Consider the following 22,958-nt stretch of genomic DNA (forward strand, 5'->3'; position numbering starts at 1 on the left):
TTTTAATGAGAAGGTTACTTGAGCCGTAAACTTTCACCTAAAGCACAATTAAAAAAAAAAAAAAAAAAAAGAATGGCCAGCTCTGTCAGGCCAGGCCCACACTTGCCTTTCACACTCCTGTAACCCAGCCCGCAGGAGCCTCTGTGCCATAAACCGTGGGTGGACCTGAAGGGAGGGCCCTGGTCAGTCTGCCCCTTTGGTCCCAATGCACAGTTCTGGGAAGGGGCTTCCCATCCCTTCTTCACCCCCGCCCTCTCCCTGTGTCTGCTCAGGCCTGATAGGGTGGGGCCAGGCCACCTGGATGACCGGGGGGTCTCTCTCTCAGGAGGACCCAACCAAAAGGGTGTTTAAAGTAGCCACGGAGCCTGCCACTATTTACACGTTAAAGAATGCTGCCACCTGCCGCCCTTCCTGGGAACTGTCATTAGTGTGTTTCGGATTTTTTCCTGCTTTGTAGTACGCCAAGTTTGTTTCCGCCTGGGAATTGACTCGACGGCACTGGGTCTGGGTTATTCTGAAGTTTAACTCAAATCAGCAAGGGCCTAATGGAGCTTCAGCTGGGTCACCGGCACTGTCCTGGGGTTAAGGGACAGTATTTACTGAATGCCCACTGTCTTCAGAGGACAGAGGTCAGTAGGGGAAGAGGACAGCTTATAGAATTTCATAAAGGGAGTTTTACCAGCAAAATGTTGCTGCAGTTTTTCTAACAGTATCTTTAAAAACACCGGCCCATGTGAAATTATGCTGTAAAGCATAGAAATCAAGGATAATGCAACTTGGCCTGGAAGCTCTTTTTACCCACCACTTACTGTGGGCAAAAGTCTACTTGAAAGACTGCTCCAGGAATATGGCTGACAGAGGGATGGTAGAGCTGGAAGAGTCCTCAGGAATCATTACTCCAGCCCTCCCGTGTTTGGGTGGAGGAGGCTGAGGCCAGGGACATCCAACTTGCCCCCTGTCAAAGCCAGAGTTAGAAGGGGGTCTCCAGAGTCCCAGCCAGTGACTGTCCCACTCTAGCATGCTCTCGCTCAGCATTGGGCCCTAAGAAGGTTACAAGGAGTTGAGTTGAGTTGAATAAGTCTCCCCCCTTCCATCACTAAATTGTAGTCATCTCATTCAATAAATATCTCAGAATATTTCTAACAGATTGAACATTTTTCCTCCTCTTATGATTCAGATAAGTTAGTATGTGGAGGTGTGGGGAGGGAATTCTATACTTCGCATCTCTAAACTACAGAAAAATGCCATCTCTGTCTTGGCTTCTGTCCAACAGTGAGAGTCATCATGGATCTTCTTTTTCTTCACCTTTATCATGGTTATCACTTTGTCATTCTTCCATGCTGAGGAGCAGCGTACCCGTGGAACTGGACTAAAGCTGCAGAGATTTTATACAACACAAGATGGAGTTAATATTTTTAGGTCGTATAAAATCCAAAGACAGACAGGATTTCTGATAGACATTATCACCAACAATATCTACAACTAATATCGCCTACGGAGCCCTGGCAGCACAGTGGTTAAGAGTTCAGCTGCTAACCAAAAGGTTGGCAGTTCAAATCCACCAGTTGCTCCTTAGAAACCCTATGGGACAGTTCTACTCTGTCCTATAGGGTTGCTATGAGTTGGAATTGACTCAATGGCAATGTTTTTTTTTTTTCAATATAGCATACATTTGGTTTATATAATGATATAAATGTGTAGATATATAGACATATATGTATGTATGTATCTGTATATGTCAGCCATTGATCGCTATTAGGGGGCAGAAGCTAAATCATATCCATCTTTATATAACTAGTGCAGTGCTGGAATGTAGTAGACCCTCGACTGACATCTGCTTAATTAAAATGAAATTTAATGTTTTGGAAAATAATTTATAAGCAACGCCTTTGGAATTTTCTAAAATGTCATTAGTTTGAGGGGAAATTTCAATAATACCTTTATCAAGTTTCCCTCTTGTCCTGTGGTTTCTTGTTTTGCTTGTGACAAACAGAATGGATGGCCATTTTGCCCTTTGTCTCTGAGAGTCCCTCATATTGTTGGTTCGCATTGTTGACAGTCACGAAGTGATGGTCTTGCTCCTCTCATACAGAATTTGTTCCCTCATAATGACTGTGAAGTCGTTCTGCCTGGGATAGAGTCCTCCTCTGTTACGGATGTCTATCCTGACTTCTCTGACTTACATATTCAAGTGGTCTTTCTTGCTAGTGGTGAGAAGGGGGGTGGGGGGAGAAGAGAGGAGCTCATGCCATGACGAGGTAAGTGGTCTACAGAAACTAAGCGATGAAGTGGAGAAACCGTCTTCTTCTCTTCTCCTTCCCCATGTGGCCTCTGACTCCCAGCCAGAAACCTATCTCTGTACTCCTCACTCATTTGGTTGTTTTGGTCTATTTGCTCTGTAGAAATCACCACCCAATGCAAGCCACCATCCTAAAATCAAGGTGAAGAGCTCACCTCTGATTGAGAAGCTTCAGGTAAGTACAGAATTATCATTGCCCACTGCTACCTCTTCCCCAACATTTGAGTGTCTTTGGGGTCTTAAGGGTAGCCCCATCTTTGCCACTTTGATAGTTGCCTTCTGATAACCACCTAGTGACCAAACGGTTCCAAAGGATAAGGATCTCACAGCCTCTACCTGTTGGCTAAGGGCTAAGATAATGACCATATCAAACATGATCTCATGTAGTTACCACCTAATAATGGTTGGTAATTGATGCATAAGAGGATGCCTGAAGAATCTTTTAGGAAAAGGACATTATGCCCTCTCACCCACAGCCTGAATGCAGCCACAAACCATTCCCTTACATGGGCTGCAATTCAGCAGCTAGGCACTGCCCACGTATGGCCAAATTCATTGTCTGGAAAACCTTCTGCCTACCTCTCCTCCAATCACCTTGTGTGCCCAGAGCGCTCACCCACTGTGGGCACTGCTAGGCTGCCTTTCCTGGAGTGTAAGTGAAGTGTAAGGCCTGTGCCTGAGCTCACAGTCTCTTGGGGGTGACAGATATTCACATCTGATGCTGTAATAGAGGGGAAATACAACAAATCAAATTGCACCTGACTGCTGTCAACCAAGCCCTTTCAACCGCAGCACTACTGACGTTTTGGGCTGGATAATTCCCTGTGGGGGACGGTCCTGTGCACTGTAGGCTGTTAACCCACATCTAGATACCATGCACCCCCCCAGCTGTGACAACCAAAATGTCTCCAGACATTGCCAAAGGTCCCCAAATGCCAAAATTGTCCCCAGTAGAGAACCACGCTCTAAAATTCTAGGGCAAGAAGAGAGTAGAGTCAGTAGGAGTAATTAATGAATGCTTCATGAAGTGCCTACATGCTGAATTGGTCCTTAAAGGATGGGTAGTTGGAAAGGAGGGAGGAAGGTACCCCTGGTGTGGTAAATGGTGTGAATAGAAGTGCAGAGGAGGGGAGGCAGGCTGTGTCCAGGCAGGGCCTGGAGGAGAGGGTCCTGCCTTCCCTGCCCCTTCTGTGCGGCTGCCAGCTAGGAAAACGGACAGGCCTCAGGCCCAACTAAGAACTGGATCATTGACTCCATTCTTCAGGTGTCGGGGGGCGGGGGGGGGGTGTCAAAAAAAATGGCCACAACCTCTGCAGTTCTCACCATGGGAGAGTCCGGGGTTTTGGTTCCCAGCCTGATTTGGGGGTAGGAGGGAAGCATCTCTGGTTTCTGGCCATAAGCCTACCCCATGGAGAGGTGGGGAGGCCTCTGTAGTGTCTCCCTGAAGCTTAATTCATATTGAGAAACTTTGATTCCACCCAGCTGCAGGGAGAGCGTGGGGCTGCCTGTCACTCAGGGAGGCTGCATTCATGTCATGTATAGAACAGGGATCTCAGCAGGAATCCTGGAACCTCAACGTCCCTCCTGCAGCCCACTGAGGGAAGCAGTCCAAGAACCCTCCCTCTGCCTCCCTGCAGCCCACCACACCCTCATCATGCTCCATAAATTCTTTCCCATGTTTTCTGGGCCCTGCAGTCCATCTCGTCCCTTCTTTCAGTCATGAGTGAGCCTCTTTAAGGGACACGGCAGCTTGAGAATGTGGTTTTGGTCTGTAATTGTTTCAGCTCATTAAGAATGTCAACAATTAATGTGAAAAATTGGCCAAATCCCGTAGGAAACTTATTTATTTATTATTGGTGGTGGGGTGGTGGGGGAGTGTATCTGGGGTAAAAAGAACTAAGAAATGCATCATGAGCTAAATTCTTCTTCTAAATATTCTACTGGATGACTTAGGAGCTATGATTTTATATATATAGAATCATACATAAAAAGTTATATAAAGTTCCAGTTTTCTACTGGCTAGCAAGATTCATTTTATTTGCAAGCATTCTTTCCGAGGGAATTTCCCAGCTTGAAGTCTGGAGTTAGAGCCCCCTCTGTCAGGAAGCCCTCCGGGCCATGCCTGCTTATTCGCTCCCACAGCATTCGTGGTCAAACCATCCCTTTTACCCATCATGTGCTCTTTTGTTTTCTGATATAATGTATTGTAGTTTTTCGTTGCTGAAAATATACACAGCAGAACGTACACCAATTCAACAATTTCTACATGTACAATTCAGAGACACTGATTACATTCTTCAAGTTATTCTCACCTTCCTTTTCTGAATTGTTCTTCCCCCATTAACATAAACTCATTGGCCCCTAAGCTTCCTATCTAACCTTTTGAGTCACTGTTATCAATGTGATCTCAACCATATGTTGCTTTTTGACATGGCTGGGCTGACAGTGTTACTATTTAACTTTTATGGTTTTAATTTTTACCATGACTTAGTTTTGTCTCCACAACTATATTACAATTTTTTCTTAAAATAACAATATAATATTAATACCTCCCTAAGCATGTAAAATGCTTCATTGTCTATGAGGCCTAAAAAAGAGATAGGAATTTTCCAGGCAACGGAATTCCTTGGCTGGTAGGTAGATGGTGCCAGGGGGAGTCTGGAAGGAGCTGGTGTGAGTCAGATTAGTGGCAGAAGAGGGTAAACGGGGGCCAGATTGTAAAACAATTTGGACCTTAGGCTAAGAAGTTTGGATAAAGGTATTGGAGTCACTAAAGGCCCCAGATCTGTTGGCGTGGCAAGCCCACGAACCAACCTTTCATTGCACCATCTGCTCCTCAAGCCTTGTCGCTTCTCTGGGAGACATTATTGCCTCTCTCAGGTCTGGCAGTGCCACAGGGTCTGGAGGATCAAGATGTACAACCAGCCAATCAACCGACCAGTTGCCATGGAGTCAGTGCTGACTTGTGGTGACCCATGTATGTCAGAGTAGAACTGTGCTCCATAGGGTTTTCAGAAGCAGATCACCAGGCCTTTCGTTAGAGGTGCCTCGGGATGGATTCAAACCACCAACCTTTAAGTTCACAGCCAAGCACATTAACCCTTTTCACCACACAGGGACTCCTCAAGCTGTATCAAAACCCAAAAACCCATTGCTGTTGAGTCAATTCCAACTCATAGTGACCCTATAGGGTGGAGTAGAACTGCCCCATAGGGTTTCTAAGGAGAGGCTGGTGGATTAGAACTGCCAACCTTTTCGTTAGCAGCCAAATGCTTACCCACTGTACCACCAGGGCCCCTCAAGCTGGTGGTGACTTGAAAATACAGAGGGCCGGAGGGGGACCAGTACCCCTAGATGGCGCTACAGAAGCTCTGGGACTCTCATGTATAATCCTCCCAAAGACTGCCTTTCTGCACTGCTCCTTCTCCATGGTAATAGGGTGGTTCTGGAGACCACCCACCTTCTCCCCTACCAAACTCATAACTCCCTTCGGCTTTGGTTACCTTTGGGTAACCTCTCCCCTTTGGTTGCCCTTATGGTTCATTTTAATCTGGTTTCACCTGCACTGTGATGTCCCAGGTGGTAGCACACACTGGTTTGTTCTGGGGCCTCCCTCCTGGAATAGATAGCTCGGCAGCCTGTTGTGTCCAGCACTCTAGCTAGCTACCAAGAGAGGTCGTAGTACCTTGAGACCTGAGGGACAACAACTTTGGCTTGAGTCCTGGGGCAGATTCCTTAGCTACTTCCTTAATTTGTGCCGTGAAAACAACGCTGAACACTCAGGTTTGTTGTAGAGGAAAAATTGCATGTGCCCGGCAAATAGCGGGCATCCAGTAACCAGCAACTATTATTGATTCTGTCTGAGAAAGACAGCATACTGTAAGATCCTGGAGCCTACAGGTGCCTGCTGGTTGCTGTTTCGACTGCTTTGTCCATAACTCAGGGCTCTTGCCAGGGCATTTTTGGTGGATCCACAACAGTGCTGTCCAGGCATTCTGGAATGCAGCTGGTTACACACAGGATAGCAGGAGCTGGATTGAGTAGACAGCGCTTCCGGGAGGAGGATGTGATGAGACAATGAATAACTGGTTGGGAAATAACATCAAAAGCTTCATGTAACCTAGTCTCAACAGTTCTGAGGCCAGGTAACCTGCAAGCTAAAGCAGAGGCTCTCATCTTCTCTCCAATCCCCTTGAAATTCTTTATTTTTTCTCGACAGGCCAATTTAGCCTTTGATCCAGCGGCCCTGCTGCCTGGGGCCTCACCCAAGAGTCCTGGACTCAAGGCCGTGGTGTCACCATTTCACAGCCCACCTTCCACTCCTAGTAGCCCTGGTGTGCAGTCTAGGTCCAGTGAGCCAGAGGAGGTGCCCATCAGCTTCGACCAGCCTCCTGAAGGTAGTCATCTGACCTGTTACAATAAGGTAAAGTCTGGGTCAAAGTATTGTGGTGTGTCTGTGGAAATATGGGGACTGGACAATCCCAAATTTTCCCTACCCTGTTGCTGTGCTGGAGAAAGGAGGAAACATCTGGAGCTGTAGTTGGAGCTGGTTTTTAAATAGAGGTGAAATTTCTCCTTTGTAAGCTTTCCCTGAACTACGGTCACCCCTCTACCTCTCATTTCCTCTGCCTTTAACTGCACTATCCACCTGAAAGGCAGGTTAGGGAATGGAGTGCTCTATCCTTTGTAGAGAATGGGTGGGTACTCAGGATGATCCCAGCTACAGAGTTATGTCAAAAACTGAAGGCAAGCAGTCTTCCAAGGCCCAACCACTGCTCTGTATTCATCAGGAGCAACGGAGGAAGGAGAGTCAGGAATAGGAGGAGGGAATGGAATGTGTGGCTAATTGCCTCCATGAACAACTGCTTCCTTTGCCATGAGACCAGAAGAACTGGATGGCACCTGGCTGCCCTTACTGAACATTTTGACCAAAGATGCTAAGAAGAATCCTGCTCAAAAGGGGGAAAATGCAGAACAGAATTTAAAATTTCATGGAATCCAGATTTCCTGCAGCCATGGAGGCTGGATGAACCCCCAAAACTATTGTACTGAGATAGTCTTTAAACCTTAAACCAAAAATATCCCCGGAAGTCTTCTTAAAACCAAACAATACTTTAGCTTAACTAGTAAAGAAGGTCTGCCTTGAGCATTATGCTCTTTTAAGACCTATATGTATGGGACAACCTCACAACAACAACTAGAAAGATAGGAACCTTACGGGCAGTGAGTTTATGTTAATGTGGGAGGAACACCTCAAAAAAGGAAGGTGAGAATGGTTGTACAACTTGAAGAATGTAATCAATGTTACTAAATTGTACATGTAATAACAGTTGAATTGGCATATGTTTTGCTGTGTATATTCTCAATAATAACAATAAAAAATAAATTAAATAAACTACAAAAAAAAAAACAAAACACTGAAGGCAAAAGCTAAAGTCCTGACAAGGTCACCAGGTCTCCACAACCTTCTGTTCTGGCCTGATGTGAATAATCCTAAATCCTAAGTGTCCCATTACCGACTCAAATTGTGACTGCAGCTTGCCCCAGTTTAAGTACATCCAAAATTAAGAACTGTTCCCTTTGCAAAAAGGTAAATGACAGAGCTCATTTCTGTAAATGCTGCCCTAATGCACAGATCCCCCAGCCCAAGATGGTGGAGAGACCCCTGAAGGCAGACAGCTGTCTTCTCGGTAGGGAGCATGGGCGGGGAGGTGGAGGTGCTGCTCCCTGGTCCTAGTGTCAGGGAGCTTCAGCTAGGCAGTGAGGAGCAGGCAATGTTTTTTCTAAACCTGCTGGCCCTGAGGGCCCTGCTGTACCTCAGCGCTGGGCTCTCTGTGGAAGCCTTAGAAACCAAGTATTCATTCCAAACCTCTGAGATGAAGCTAGGACTGACAGACACCAAAATATGAAGCAGTGGGAAAACAAGACTTACACAAATGTAGTTTACATATAAAATTTGAAAGACACATGACTTGAGTGAAGTAAGGCGTCTATCTGAACATTTCCATTGCCCTTCTGACAAAGTCCGGTGGGCCGAGATGAGGCCTGACTCAGAGATTCACACACTCCAGGAGCAGAAATCATTTCTGGCAGCTCTGCTGGGTGCTCCTCAGGTACAGCTTCTAACAATGGTGGACCTGCCTCCTACAAAGCAAATGGCCCTGGCTGCTTGACGCTCCCAGTATCAGCCAGCTTCACGGGGGACTGAGAGGGCGGAGTCAGAAACAGGGAGGAAGCTGGTCACAAGCTGTCCAACCCAACAGCCATGAGGTCCCTGTACCAGGGCCGGCCATCAGTGGGACTCTAACCCTCTTCTCTGTTCAATTCACTTTTGTCAAACTATAATTTTCAAAAAGTTAAAAACCATGACTCATACAAAATATAAATAGATTTTATTCAACTTGTCAATTTATGAGGAAACCTGTAAGAGGGTAAAGCTGGTTGAAAGAGCCTTCAAAGAGTGGGTTATTTTAGGCAATTTAATAGAACAAATGTTAGAATAAAATTGCTGAGTTAGACACAAAACCAGTTAATTTTTACAGGACAACAAAACCGTAATTATATTTTTTTACTGGTTGGAAAGCATTTGCATCTTCAGGGGACACAAATCTGTAGGTTCACATGTAATTCCACTATTTCACAGGGCTCTCACCTATAATAAATAGCAGACAATGGTAGATTTGCCTAGAAAATTAAGTAGTCTTTGGGTGGGCTCATTAAACAGTGGTTTAGACTGGCACTGAAAGAACAGACAGTTCTTCTCCTGGCCTTTTTTATGGGCTTTGGATGATTTTTCTTACCACTGTCTTCCAGGTTCGGACACGGGGCTCAATAAAGAGGCGCCCTCCCTCCAGGAAATTCCGCAGGTCTCAATCTGACTGTGGGGACCTTGGAAACTTCAGGGCTGCAGAGTCATCTCAGGAGAATGGAGCCAAGGAAGAGGATGAGGACGAGGTGTTCACACCCAAGAGTAAGGCCCCAGGACCCCCTCCATCCAGCGACGGGGCAGTGGAAAAGGAAATGAGCAGAAGCATGGGGTCGGAGGAAAAGCCTCCTCTGAGGAGGACATCCAGCATGATAGAGACGCGTGAGGAGAAGGGCAGGGCTGCAGAGGAAGCCAAGCATGGGGAGAAGGCTGCAGAGCATTCAGCAGACAAGGAGCCCCAGAGTCCAGCCCAGGGAGAGGCTGCAGAACCCGAAACCTCCAGCCCAAAGGCAGAGAATGGGCCTGGGACCCCCACAGAAGAAACCATGGCTGGAGAGGAAGTGGAGACGGAAAAGTCTGCAGAAGTGAAGGAGGAGAGGGCAGAAAATGAAGAGGATAAGCCTGGGCAAAAGAGCCAAGACACAGAGAAGCAGGAGGAGAGCGCCGTTGGGGAGGAGGCCCCCACAAATCCCCCTGGAAAAATGGAGGGTGGCAGCACCTCAGAGCAGGCGAAAGATGAGGAAAAGCAAGAGGTGGGGGGCGGCGTTCTTGAGACAGGATGCCACCCTGAGACTGGCCCTGCCCAGCTGGAGACCCACGATGAGGCCCTGAGTAGAGGAGCAGTCCCCACGGCAGAGGTAAGTGGTGTCTTGTTCACCCTGGGAGGGCAGTGCAGGGCCCAGCTGGGGAACCGGCCTTTTCTTCCTTCTCTATCACATGCCGGTTCCTTAGTCCCGTCATGAATCAGCTCAGTGTGCAGTAACAAAGGCGCCAGGCACCCACCTCGTGCCACACTGGGCTGGGACAGGCTGTCTCTGACCTGTGACAGGACAAATGGACAAAAAAGGGAAGTCGTGTCTCATGACCCCTCCAGCTTCTCCCTGACTTGGAGATCTGCTGAGCTCCTGGGTGTGTACAGAGTGACTGAGACTTGACAGAACTCAGTAACTCAGGTCAGCAAGCACCACTGAAGGCTTACTAAGTGCAGGGCCCTGGGCTCCCGCTGTAGGGTGTTCAGAGAGGAAGGGGCTGCTCCTTTGTAAACCAAGCTCACAGTCTAGCACGTGAGCCCAGCAGCTCAGCTCTGTACTCTTGTTAGCTGCTGTAGACTCATGGGGACCCCACACACGAGGGATCAGACCATTGTGACCTGAAGGATTTTATTGGCTGATTTTCAGAAAATCACCAGACCCATCTGTCTTAGCCTGTCTCTCTTCTCCCCTGAAACCTGTTCAGCATCACAGCAACACAGGCCTCCACTTACAAATAAATGGCGGCTGCATTTGGGGTGCATTGGCCAGCAATCATATGTGGACTCCCTCTTGGAGGGCGAGAATTCTACCAGTGAACCGCCACTGTCCTCTAGCAGACTTAGAGGAATTGACTTATAGCGACCCTATAGAGTAGAGTAGAACTGCCCCATAGGGTTTCCTAGGCTGAAATCTTTATAGGAGCAGGTTGCCAGGTCTTTTCTTCCACGGAGCTGCTGAGTGGGTTCCAACGACTGACCTTTTGGTTAGCAGCCCAGTGCTTAACCATTGTGCCACCAGGGCTCTGCAATGGGCAGGTGGGTAGGCAGGCAGTCAGGCAGTCCTAAGGCAGCGCAAAGCACAAGGTCAAGAAAGAAACAATTTGTGTGTGCAGAGTGGGAGAAAGACATTGGGGAAGCTTCAGAGTGAAGGTGGTGTTTGAGTTGGGCTTTTAAAGAAGGAGGTTTTACGTTACATCCATTCTCTCACAGGTATTGTGCATCTGTTGTATGGGAGAAAGAGGGAGATGATGCAGCCCCTGCCCTCCTGTCTGGGCCTACACTTGTTGGACCTTCCCGCTTAATCTGTCTCCTCCCTACCAGTTCCCAGGAAGTCCACCTTAAGCCCACCCATCTGTGCTTTGGGAGCAAGACCAGCCCTGGGGAGGCTTAGAAGTTCCGCAAGAAAAGCTCAGTGTCTGCCCCCTCCCCCACAATCTCATCAACTCAGTCACTCTCAGGTGTTTGTCCTTCCCTTTTTGTTAGTGCATTCATTCACTCAAACCCCCATCAGCTTCCTCCCAGCCTAAACATTTGTCCCTTATGGCATCCTGCTTCCCCTCTAGGGTCCATTCTCTGTACAACAGCCAGAGGGTTGTTTGGTTTTCTAGATGAACTCTTTGCTAAAATTACTCACCTCCTGTCTTTGTTTCCTAATCCTGCCATTACCACCAACTTGGCAAGTTAAAACAACAGATGTTTATTTTCTGTTTTGGAGGTCTGAAGTCCAATATAAAATGTCAGCAGGGTTGGTTGCCTCTGGCGGCTCTGAGGGAGAATCTGCTCCATGCTTCTCTCCTAGCTTCTGGTGGCTGCCAGGGACCACCAGGTCACAATCCTTCCTTGCCTCTTCCAGCTTCTAGTGGTTGTTGGCAATCCTTGCCGTTCCTTGGCTTGTAGGTGCATGGCTCCAATCTCTGCCTCCGTATTCGCACAGCCTTCCCCGGGGTCTCAGTGTCTCGGATTGCCCTCTTCTCTCTCTTGTAAGGAGACCAGTCATTGGATTTAGGGACCAGCCTAATCCAGGCTGATCTCATCTCAAGATCCTTAACTTCATTACATCTGCAAAGACTCTATTTCCAAACAAGGTAACATCCATAGTTACTAGGGGTTAAGACTTGGGTATCTTTTTGGGGAATACAATTTAACCCACTAAACTTCCCCACCCCCTTGCCCCATGGCCTCATATCGTACTCAAAATAAAATCCAAATCCTTATTGTACTCAGAATAAAATCCAAATCCTTGACCATGGCTATGAGGCCTTGCAGAGTGGGCCCTTGCCTACCTCTCCTTGACTCTCCCCATCGCTGTGCTCCAGCTACGCAGACATTTTTTCTGTTCTTCAAATACACCAAGGTTGTTCCTACCCCGCAGCTCTGTCCTTGCTGTCCCCTCTGCCTGGCACACACTTCCTTCTGATCCTCACATGGTCAATTCCTACCTGAGGTCCAGGTCTCAGCTCAAATCGCTCCTCCTCACTTGGGCCTGTCTTGACTGCTCTGTCTAAAGGAAGCTATCCCCCTCAGTGACTTTCTTCTGTTCTGTTGTCATGGCACTAAGAGCTGTTTGAAATTCTGTTGTTCATTTTTTTACTGTCTCTCTCTACTCTTTTTTCACCACTGTATTCCCGGTACTTACTATAATTAATGCCTGGCTTATAAAAAAAATAGTAGGTCCTTAAAAAATTTATTGAGTGAATGAATGCATTTTAAAAGAAGAGACAATATCAATTGATCCAAAAGAAGTAATCGCTAATGGTACAACTAGAGGTGTAAGTGGGGTTGGTGTGTTTGGGGAGGGGCTGCTAAGGGGCCCTCACATTATTCTTGTCACACTAAATTGAAGAGAAGAGAGTGTGAGTCCCAAAGACCCATGACTTATGACTGAGATCCCCCTGGTTGATATTTTAGGCAAATATGCTTTAGATCTCTCTAACACCATCTGTTCTAAATGAGCAATCTGGTCCCTTTAGCCCAGAGATCTCTCCATAAGGCAAATACATACTACAAATTCTCATTCCATTTTAAGGATAAAGTAACTGAGTCCAAATAGTAACCTGCTAGTGATTCTGACATCTTATTTTCAGGATAGGAGGTACCTGCCTTGCTAGAAGACCTTCTCATCTTCTTGGCAGCATCTTCTGGTCTTGAAGGGCTAAGAAGTCATTATGGTTGAGAAGCTAGTAGGGAACGAAGTTGGTTCAGGAAGGTCTCAAGTGAAACAGGGCTTCCTGTAGAAACTCCAGGAGCTTTGGGGCAGCTCTGATAATCTCTCAAACTTTGCCACTTCTATATATTCCTGACAGAGCCCTGGCAAGGGAAGGAGACTTCCCAGCACCCTCAGGATCACTATTCCCCCAAACGAGCAGGTAAAGAAAGAGAAGCTACATTTACCACCCCTTCAATTTTTCCCTTTCTTTATCCATCACTTAGATGCAAAACTTTGACATCATTTAGCCCAATCTCCTGGTTTTAGAGAGGAAGAAACTGAGGTTCCAAGAGAGGACAGGTGTTGCACAAGGTCACAGAACTCAATCCATATTGACATGTTGGGTACCTGCTCTAGTCATCATAAAAAGCTGCTTACAAAGCACCTCTACACATCTGCAAAACATATTTCATCTGAAAGGGACATTCCTTCCAATTCTCCACTATCTCTGTCATGCCTGTTCAAGGTTAGAGCCATTCTGGTTAGACCCAAAATGCCTCAGAAACTCGGGCAAAAGGATTCACCAGTGAGAACAACTGTGAAGCCAGCCCTTTTGATCACTGGCATCCCTAGGAACCCCCATGTCTGTTCCAGGTCTTTCCCTGCATCTGGCAGAGAGAGCACACTTCATTAAGAGTTAGATTTCTAGTCCCCTAATTCATCTCCATCTTGTTCCTTGATTGGTAGAAATGGATTGATCAGATAAACTAATTATGGTTTCATTCGTGCAATCAACATTAACCAAGCACTGGTTATCCCAAGCACTATGAGAGCTACTGGAGGCTCAAAGGTGGAAAAGACAGATGTACAAACAAATAAACATAAGAGAGTAGCATACATGCGATTCTGCCTGGGAACAACCATACCACACCATGTGAAGTACAAAGGATGGACCAATTCATTTTTCAGGAGAAAGCAGGAGCAGGTTTCATGAATAGACCAAAGGCATCAGTGAAAACACCATGAAGTGTTAACTATCTATTATGTTGCTAATCACAAGTATTTTAACATTTTATGCTTAAAGAATGAGCCATCTTGGCAATTTCCATCATAGGGCAGGCTGGACATATCAAATCACAGCACTTAAGATTTTCTTTAGAGGTAAAGCAGCCCTGGAAAGAGTCCATTGAATGAGATCCAACTCTAATACTTTAAATAAGTTTAACAAGTGTTTCTCAAACACTCTATGTATCCAGTACTGTGTTGGGCACTCAGGTATGCCAAAGACAAACGTATCCAAACAAAGACATTTGAAATGTTTTGACATTACATCTAAGACTTTGTTATACTTATGGTGAGTGCTGACTTCCTAATTGCCCAATTCAATTGCTTTTCCAAGTCATTCTTCTTGATTTCTTGATGTTTGATTTGAAATACTTTTCTCCCTCAGCTGATAAGACAAAACCTTCTTGAGACTTCCCTTGCCTTTGAAACTAAGTGTTTACTTTGCTCCCTCCTTTCTTCTCCCTCTCAGTTAACTGGGCAGCTCCCCAAGACTCAGTTCTTGGCCCTTATCCCTTCTCAGTTCTCTTGGGGCCACACTCACCTGCATTCCCACCTCAGTTCCTCTGAACTTGTCCTTCATTGTGCTCCTGGGGTCGCCTGTCTCCCTGCCATACCCAGGCCACATCCATGGCCAGCCACTTAAATGCTGTCTTTCTGCATCTTAATCCCCCTCTTACTTTTGACCTGTTCTCTCTCCATAGTAATCCCCAAAGTAAGTCATTCTCACACCATTGTCTTTGCCAAGACTTGTGGGTATATCGTTGGTGGAATTCACAGAACTTAGCTGCCTGGATCCATTATAAACTATTATCAACTCAGCTGGCCTGCCTTCGTTCCTCACTGCTACCTGGAAATCCTCTCACTGCATCTCTGGTATCCTCAGTTTTCACCCTACATTCCTCAAACTCCCAATCCTACCTCATCCTCTCTCTCTGAAAATGACCTCACCTTCTACTTGGCTAAAAGGAAAATCACCCAGTCCTCCAGTGTCTCCTTTTACCTTGACTCAGAGGAAATACCCCTTCTCCTTGATAAGATCAACTCCCTTGTCCACTGTGCTCTAGCTTCCACCCCTACTGCCATTTTCTGGACATTTTTACAGTATATTTGTGGGACGTATATGTGCATTTTAAGTTAGGGATTAGATTAGATGTTCCCATTCATTTATCCTTCTATATTTCTAGCACTTCTTTTTTTAAAATATTTTAATGTGTTTTTGGTGAAAGTTTACACAGGAAATTAGGTTCTCATTTAACAATTTCTATATGTGTTATTCAATGGCATTGGTTACATTTTTCACAATGTATTAGCATTTTGTTATTTCCATTTTGGTTGTTCTGTTTCCATTAATCTAGCTTCCCTGTCCCCCTTAGTCTTCTCATCTTTAGTCTAGGGTAAATGTTAACCATTTGATTTCATCTAGATGATTATTTTGAGGAACACAGTACTCATTGGTGATATTATTTGTTTTATGGACCAATCTGTCATTTGGATGCCAGATGACCTCTGGGAGTGGTTTGAGTTCCAAGTTTAAAGAGTATCTCAGGGTGATAGTCTCAGGAGTTCACCTAGTCTCTACTTTTTTTAGGAATTTGAATTTTGTTCTACATTTTTCTCCCATTCTGTCTGGGACCATCTTTTGGGAATTGTCAGTAGTGGTAGCCAGGCATCATCTAGTTCTAGTTCTTCTGGTCTCAAGGTAGGTGATGTCACTGTTAGTGTAGACTATTTGTTCTTCCTTGAGTGTTTGGTTTCCTTCTTTCTCTTTAGCTCTGGATGAGTAGAGACCAATAGCTGTATCTTAGATGGCTGCTCACAAGCTTTTAAGACCCCAGACATCTAGCACCTCTTTAGCTTACCCCTTTCTGTTTAAATCCTGACCCCACCACTTATTAGCTGTGTAACCTAAGAGAATAGACTTACCAGTCTGTGCCTTACTCGCATCATCTGTAAAACAGAGTTAATATAAGTAGCTAACTCATATTGCTATTGAGTTGATGTGTGCATTATTCCATTATTCCACTGTTGTGTGCCATTAAGTCGAGTTGATTCCAACTCAGAGTGACCCTATGTGACAGAGTAGAACTACCCCATAGGATTTTTTTGGCTATAAGCTTTATGGAAGCAGATCATCAGGTCTTTGTCCTCAGAGCCGCTGGGTGAGTTCAAACTGCCAGTTGGCAGCTGAGTGCTTAACCGTTGTACCACAGGGCTTCTTACTGTGACTATTGTTGCTATTATTATTTTTGCCTGACCTAGCATCCCCAGGCAGATACACTGAGTGTCAGGATTTCACAAATGTCTTCCTGATTCAGTCTTTCCTCCTCTGTTCACAGGACAACACCCCTCTCCGGGACGCTAAAATGTGAAGAGTTTATCGTGCCCTTGTGATAAAGCTGCTGGAAGTGGCAGTAACAACAGCAGCATCAGCAAATGAAGCCATCACAGAAGCAGAATATGCCGAGGGGAGGGAGTCAGCCTGAAGATAGGTGGTGCACTGCTTCCTGGTCTACGCACTGAGGGAACCTCACAGATGGAGATTGGCTCTGAGGGCAGAAGACTTTTATCAGCTTGAATTTGGGTCAAGGCGGCACTTGTTGGACTTGATTTAAAACAAACAACAATAAAAAAACTTATTTAAAATAATTTACTATGGTGACAACGCCCCAGGGACACTGGTCAGCCTGTGGGGCCCCAGATACGATCCACACCCACCTATCCCTGAAGCTGACCTCTGAACCGTACTCTGAATTAGTTTATCAGATTCTGCTTGTATGAAGTTATAGCCTTTTTAACTGTTCTGGAATTCTTACAGTTCATAAATTGTAAGTAAAAACTAATTTCAAGGTGACCAGAAACAAAAGAAAATGGTATTGCTGAAAATACAAATCTAAATTACAGAGGACCTTAAATAATATCAAGAGTCTTGAGACAACCTTCTAGCTTTGTTCAAATTTGAACTGGCCAATCATTTTTAAAACATTGGGCTAGATGAGATAATTACTGAAATATTAAAACTATATATGTCTGTTCCGTCAACAGGAGCTCTTCCCCTGCCGTAGTTTTCTAGCTGATGACTACCATGGGAGGTGACCATCTCAGTTCACTCCCTTCTACCACCTTTGAAAACGTGGTACTCCCATGGAGAGGCAGATATCAGTGCGTTGCGTTTCCGCATCCTGAAAGCACAGCTGTGAACAATACCTGCCCTCTGATTTATCCTGTGAGGATAAATTTTCCACTTCCAGAAGGTTACCCTTAAGGATGGATTAGCTATTTCCTGGCAGGTGCTTTGAGCACCGTGATGTGCAAGCTACCTAATGATAAACATCCTTCCTGGCTTCCCTGGGAAGCTTTTCTTGAATCCAAGCCTGGGATCTTCTCAATTCAGGAGGAGTGAGTTGGGGGTCTTCTCTCTGTTCTCATTGGGCAGCTCCTTAAGATTATGTTTGAAAGTACAAGAGGTTTTGCAAGGAACAGTGGGTCTAACTTCCCATTCCTTGACTTAAGTCTCCTTGCCTCTTCATGCGCTCCTGCTAAACGACATGAATCCAAAGAAATGTTTGCTCATTAGGGTTGGTCCTTATCTAATCAGAGTATTTCAGCGTCTCAACTTGCTAGTTTGGTGGGTGAGGCAGTTGTTTTTCTGGAGATCTGTTAGACCACATCCTACCTTGATTTCAAAGAAGAGTCTCCCAGATGAAAAGGCCTATGTCACCCCTGGTACCTCAATTTTCTCATCTTATTTACAGTTTTTTCTAACTCCAGGATAGTGTTTATATTGGGGATATGTATATTTTTCAAAAACTACTTTAAAATGTAATTCATTTTTTAAGGCTTTTTACCCAACTGAGATGGATATTGTCATAGCTATAATAAGTTTGATTTTTAGCAGAATTTGGGAGATGTGTGTGTCTGTTATTTTGTGGTCTATATATTATCTGTCTCTCTTTCTTTCTTTTGATAGAAATGCATACCCCCTAAATAATACATGGTATTATTTATTTATATCTTTGAATTTTTTATACGCTCACACACATATCTGGGCAAGAGTTTTATGAGTATATGCATGATTGGGAGTGTGTGTGATAAAAGGGGTTATCTACCACTTCTCCTCACTTGAGGAAGGAATGGAACGAAAGATGTAGATATGGAAATAAAGCTATTTTCCGTATGGAGGGCTTGTACATTACGAATGGTGACCTGGCTGGCGCAAACGGTTAAGCACTCAACTACTAACCAAAAGGTTAGCAGTTTGAACCTACGCAGAGGCACCTTGGAAGAAAGGTCTGGCAATGTGCCTCTGAAAGGTCACAGCCTTGAAAACTATGGAGTGCAGTTCTATTCTGTAACACACGGGGTTGCCATAAGTCAGAATTGACTCAAGGGCAACTTTTTTTTCTTTTTGAATATACGTTATGATAGCAAATGTGAAAGGAGCAACAAAAAATATGGCAAGAATATGATGCTGAAGAAGCAAACTTAACGGTGTCAAAATACCTTCCTGTTTCCCTAGTCGCCTGTTAGCTACATTATTTGTTCTACATTGTGAGAAAACAGAGGTCCCATACCCAGGGACTAATTAATGAAGGGAGCTCTTGGCAGGACATTCTTGAAGTGTAGGCATTGTTCCTCGATGCTGCAGCCTGCTTGCTTAGAGCACCCCTTTCCTGGAGGAACTATGATTAGGCTCTGCGTCGCCAAGGTTGATATTGAGATTGCAAAATTCGGGATTAAAGACATCCATTTGTGTCTTAGGTAGCACCAAGTCATTACCAGGCTAGGAAGACCTTTTATCTTTCAGATTTCCTTAATGGGCTGGAAAGAAAACACTGGTCCTTCACAGCTACAAAACTGAAGAGAGGAGTCAGAATCATCCTTTTACTATCTTTATAGTCTAGCTTGAATTTCAAACCTGTTCTTCCTTTCCCCAGAGAGGGAGCAAGAAAACTTGGGTGCTTTGAAGGGGTACACCCATATATGAAAAGGGGGCTGTGGTGCTGTTTCAGCGTCTCAAGCCCTAAAAGGCCATTCCATCAATCTAGTCAACCAGCTGCTTCAGGATGATGGGGAACATGGGAAGATCAATGAATTTCTGACCAAAGGCCTATTGCCACACTTAATTTGCTGTGAAGTAATTAAGAACAAAACACTGCCCTTTCCATGATGGAAGCAGTCCAATGTAATTAACCTGCCACCAGATTGTTGGCTGATTGCCCCAGGGAATGGTGTCATATTGGGGTCTCAGCGTTGGTCCCTGCTGGTGGCAGATTGGGCGCTTAGCTGTGGCTGTAACTAAGTCCACCTTCGTGAATGGAAGTCCATGTTGCTGAGCCCATGCATAACCTCCATCCCTGCTACCATGGCCACTTTGTTCATGAGCTCACTGGGCAATGACAGAAGTGACTGAGGACAGAGGCTTACTGGTGTCCACAGAAAGTGTCATGCTACCTACTTGATTGTTAAAATTCTCCTCTGCTGTGGTCACTCTTTGGTGAGCATTCACATGAGACACAAATATCTTACTTCTTTTGCCTATTCAGAGAGGTCTACCCATGTACCTTCCCCCATACTTCCTTGTCTCCAATTTTCCAATCATGTCCCTTCTGAGTCCCTGACCATCCAGCCAAACCATTGTCCACAGCCCATGAATCAGTATACAGTTGCACATCTGGCTATTTCTCCTTCCAAGCAAAGTGAACAACATGAACTGCTCAAAGTTCTGCCCATTGGGAGGACTTCCCTTCACCACCGTCCTTCAGAGATGTACTAGAAAGGGGCTGTATTGCTGCCACTGTCTCAAGTTTGAGTGGTGTCTGTATTGTTGCACAGAACCATCTCTAAACCAGGTACGAGTTTTCTCTTCCTCAATGAACTGATCATAAGGAACTCCCCACGAGGCAGTAGGTCATACTGGAAGAAAGAAGGTAATGGGACAGGAATGAGGACCACGGCATTTGGGCCACTTCCTTATGTAACTTACTTTTGCTTTCAGGTCCTGCTGGAGCCTGATCTCTTGTATACTACCTCCATTTAATGATGGAGTGCTCTTGGGTACATCCAACTTCATGACTTTGTGAGTTAGACAACATCTAGTTCATGATGGGCAGCTCAGGGCACATGGTGACTTGGTGGCCTATGGTTAAACATTCAGTCTCTAGTAAGGCCCAGTACAAGTCAAATGCTATTTCTCAAAAGAAGAGTAGTTATCTGCAGAGGACGGCAGGTCTTTGCTCCAAAATCCTAAGGGCCTATGCTGTGATTTACCATAAGGGGCCAGACAAAGACTCCGAACAGCATCTCTATCTGCCACTGACACCTTGAGCACCATTGAATCAGCTGAATCACATGGCTGAAGAGGCAGAGTAGCTTCCACGTCAGTCTGAACCTGTTGCAGAGGCTTCTCTTTTCTGGGCCCCACTCAAAACCAGCCGTTTTTCGAGTTGCTTGATAAATGTGGTAGAGTAGCACATGCAAATGAGAAATAGGCTGTCTCCAAAATCCAAAGAGGCCCACCAGACATTGTGCCTTCTTTTTAGTTGTAGGAGGAGCCAGTGGCAACAACGTACCCTTCACTTTAGAAGGAATATCTTGACATGTTCTGTACCACTGGACCCCTAAAAATTTCACAGAGATGGAATGCCCCTAATTTTTGTCACTTTAATTTCCCACCTTCTAGCATGCAAATGTCTTGCCAGTAACCCCAGAGTCATTGATACTTCTTCCTTACTAGGTCCGATCAACATAGAGTCATCAACATAATGGACCAGTGTGACATCTTGTGGACGGAAAAAGCAATCAAGCTTCCTCTGGACTAAATTTTGACATAAGGCTGGAAAGTTGATGTAGGAAAGTGAAGGTGTATTGCTGGCCTTATTAGCTACAGACAGACTGCTTCTGATGCTCTTTAGCAATAGGAATTGAGGAAAACCCGTTGGCCAGCTCAGTATCTGCGCGTCAGTTACCAAGAGATGTATTAATTTTCTCAAGCAATGAAACTGCATTTGAAACAGCAGCTGCAATTAGAGTCACTATCTGGTTAAGTTTATGATAGATAATTAACTGTCATTCTGAAAGGTCCATCTGTTTTCTATACAGGCAAAATAGGCAAGCTGAATGGGGATGTGGTGGGCATCACCACCCCTACATCTTTTAAGTCTTTGATGGTGGCGCTAATCTCTGCAATCCCTTCAGGAATAGGGAACTGCTTTTGGCTTATTATTTTCCTAGGTAGGGACAGTTATAATGACTTCCACTTGGCCTTTCCTACCATATAAGCCCTTAATCCACATGTGAAGGATCCAATGTGAGGGGTTTTCAAGTTGCTGAGTATATCCATTCGGATTATGAAATCTGAAACTGGGGAAATCATTACAGGATGAGTTCAGGGACCCACTGGACTCACTGTGATATGGACTTGAGATAAGATTCCATTAACAACCTGACCTTCACATGCCCCTACTCTGGCTGATGGGCCACAGTGATATTTTGGGTCTCCTGGAATTAGTGTCAGTTTAGAGCCAGTGTCTAGTAATCCCTAAGGAGTCTGATTATTTTTTTTTCCCAGTGAATAGTCACTCTTATAAAAGACTATAGATCCCTTGGTGAAGGATGGGAAAAAGATTAATAGTATGAATTTCTGGAAGTGTGGGGTCTTCCTCAAGGGTACCTGGCCTTCTTTTAAGTGGTTGTAGGTCTGTAAACTGGCTAATTTTTGGGAATTGATTGAGGGGCTGTGACTATTTTGATGATTAAAGTTAGACTTCTGTTCACTTGACCTAGAATTCTTCCCCTTGTACAGATCAAGTAAATATGTACTAGATTTTCCATCTATTTCACTCCTATGGACACCATGACTAAGTAGCCAACGCCATAAGTCCATGTGAGTCAGACTACTGTGATTGGTTACTGCTGTGGCTCTGCTGTCTTATTACAGTAACCATGTCCACCTTGTCTTTGGTGATTAAGTGTTGCCACTTTGCCTCTACCAGCCTGGGATCCAACCACCACTATTATAGTTAGGTGTCTCAATTTAGTTAGAGTAGTTTCCACTGTAATATACGACAGAAGAGCAGTCACAGCAGTCTTTGAGGGTGCTGGGGCTCCCTTCACAAATTTATTCCTCACAGTTTTGGTGAAAGGTGTATCTTCTGGGCACTCCCTGGGTGGGTCTATGGGTCCAACATGATAAATTCACTTTAACATTCCAATTTCCCTAAGCCTTTGGATACCTTCTTCTACAGTGTACTAAGGAAGTTGGCATTTTGACTTCATTTAGTGTAGGCCACCTCTTGGTCCACGTGTCAGTTAACCAACTGTTATGGATTGAATTGTGTCCCCCCAGTATGTGTGTCAACTTGGTTAGGCCATGTTCCCAGTATTGTGTGGTCGTCCTCCATTTTGTGATCTGATGTATGTGTTGTAAATACCTCTCTGATGTTAATAAAGCAGCCATAAAGAATAATGAGTTCTCAAAATATAACGTGGATGAGGGAATTATGCTGAGGGAAATAAGTTAATAACAATAGGACAAATACTATAATAGTGATATTATAAACAGACTACAGAAGCTATACATAAAAAAACAAATATTCACTGGTGGCTTTTTTTTTTTTTTAATCATGGATGAAAGGGAAGGGGAGCCACTCTCTGGATGGTAGGCACTTGTTTTCAATGATAGGAAAGGTAACACAGAATGTGAGTGAATTGTGTACAAGTTGACCAAGGTAAATGATGTCACCAAGAATCGCTAAGAAGTACACAAGAATAAAGGATATTTTTGGTAAATGCACTAACATATACAATTTTGAAACAACAGCAACAACAGCCAAAAAATAGGTGTGTGGTTACACAGGTAGGTATGTATGCATATATGTGTATAGGTAGGTATATGTGCGTATACACATGTGAATGTATAAATGTATCTATACTCATTGCCATCGAGTTCATTCTGACTCATAGCAACCCTATAGGACAGAATAGAACTGCCCCA

At 44.8% G+C, this 22,958-nt stretch overlaps 1 protein-coding gene across 1 annotated transcript in view; it reads left to right on the forward strand.

Moving 5' to 3' along the window:
* RCSD1 (RCSD domain containing 1) overlaps window positions 1–22,442 on the forward strand; it is an 84,066-nt gene extending 61,624 nt beyond the window's left edge. The window contains exons 4-7 of the mRNA XM_049881172.1: window positions 2,403–2,474; window positions 6,519–6,722; window positions 9,113–9,862; window positions 16,303–22,442. Coding sequence (XP_049737129.1) covers window positions 2,403–2,474; window positions 6,519–6,722; window positions 9,113–9,862; window positions 16,303–16,335 — 1,059 coding nt within the window. The 3' untranslated portion in view covers window positions 16,336–22,442. The remainder of the gene's footprint in view (window positions 1–2,402; window positions 2,475–6,518; window positions 6,723–9,112; window positions 9,863–16,302) is intronic.
* The last annotated feature ends 516 nt before the right edge of the window (window positions 22,443–22,958 follow it).

This window comes from Elephas maximus, chromosome 3, assembly GCF_024166365.1.
Source record: "Elephas maximus indicus isolate mEleMax1 chromosome 3, mEleMax1 primary haplotype, whole genome shotgun sequence".
NCBI classification, from domain to species: Eukaryota; Metazoa; Chordata; class Mammalia; order Proboscidea; family Elephantidae; genus Elephas; species Elephas maximus.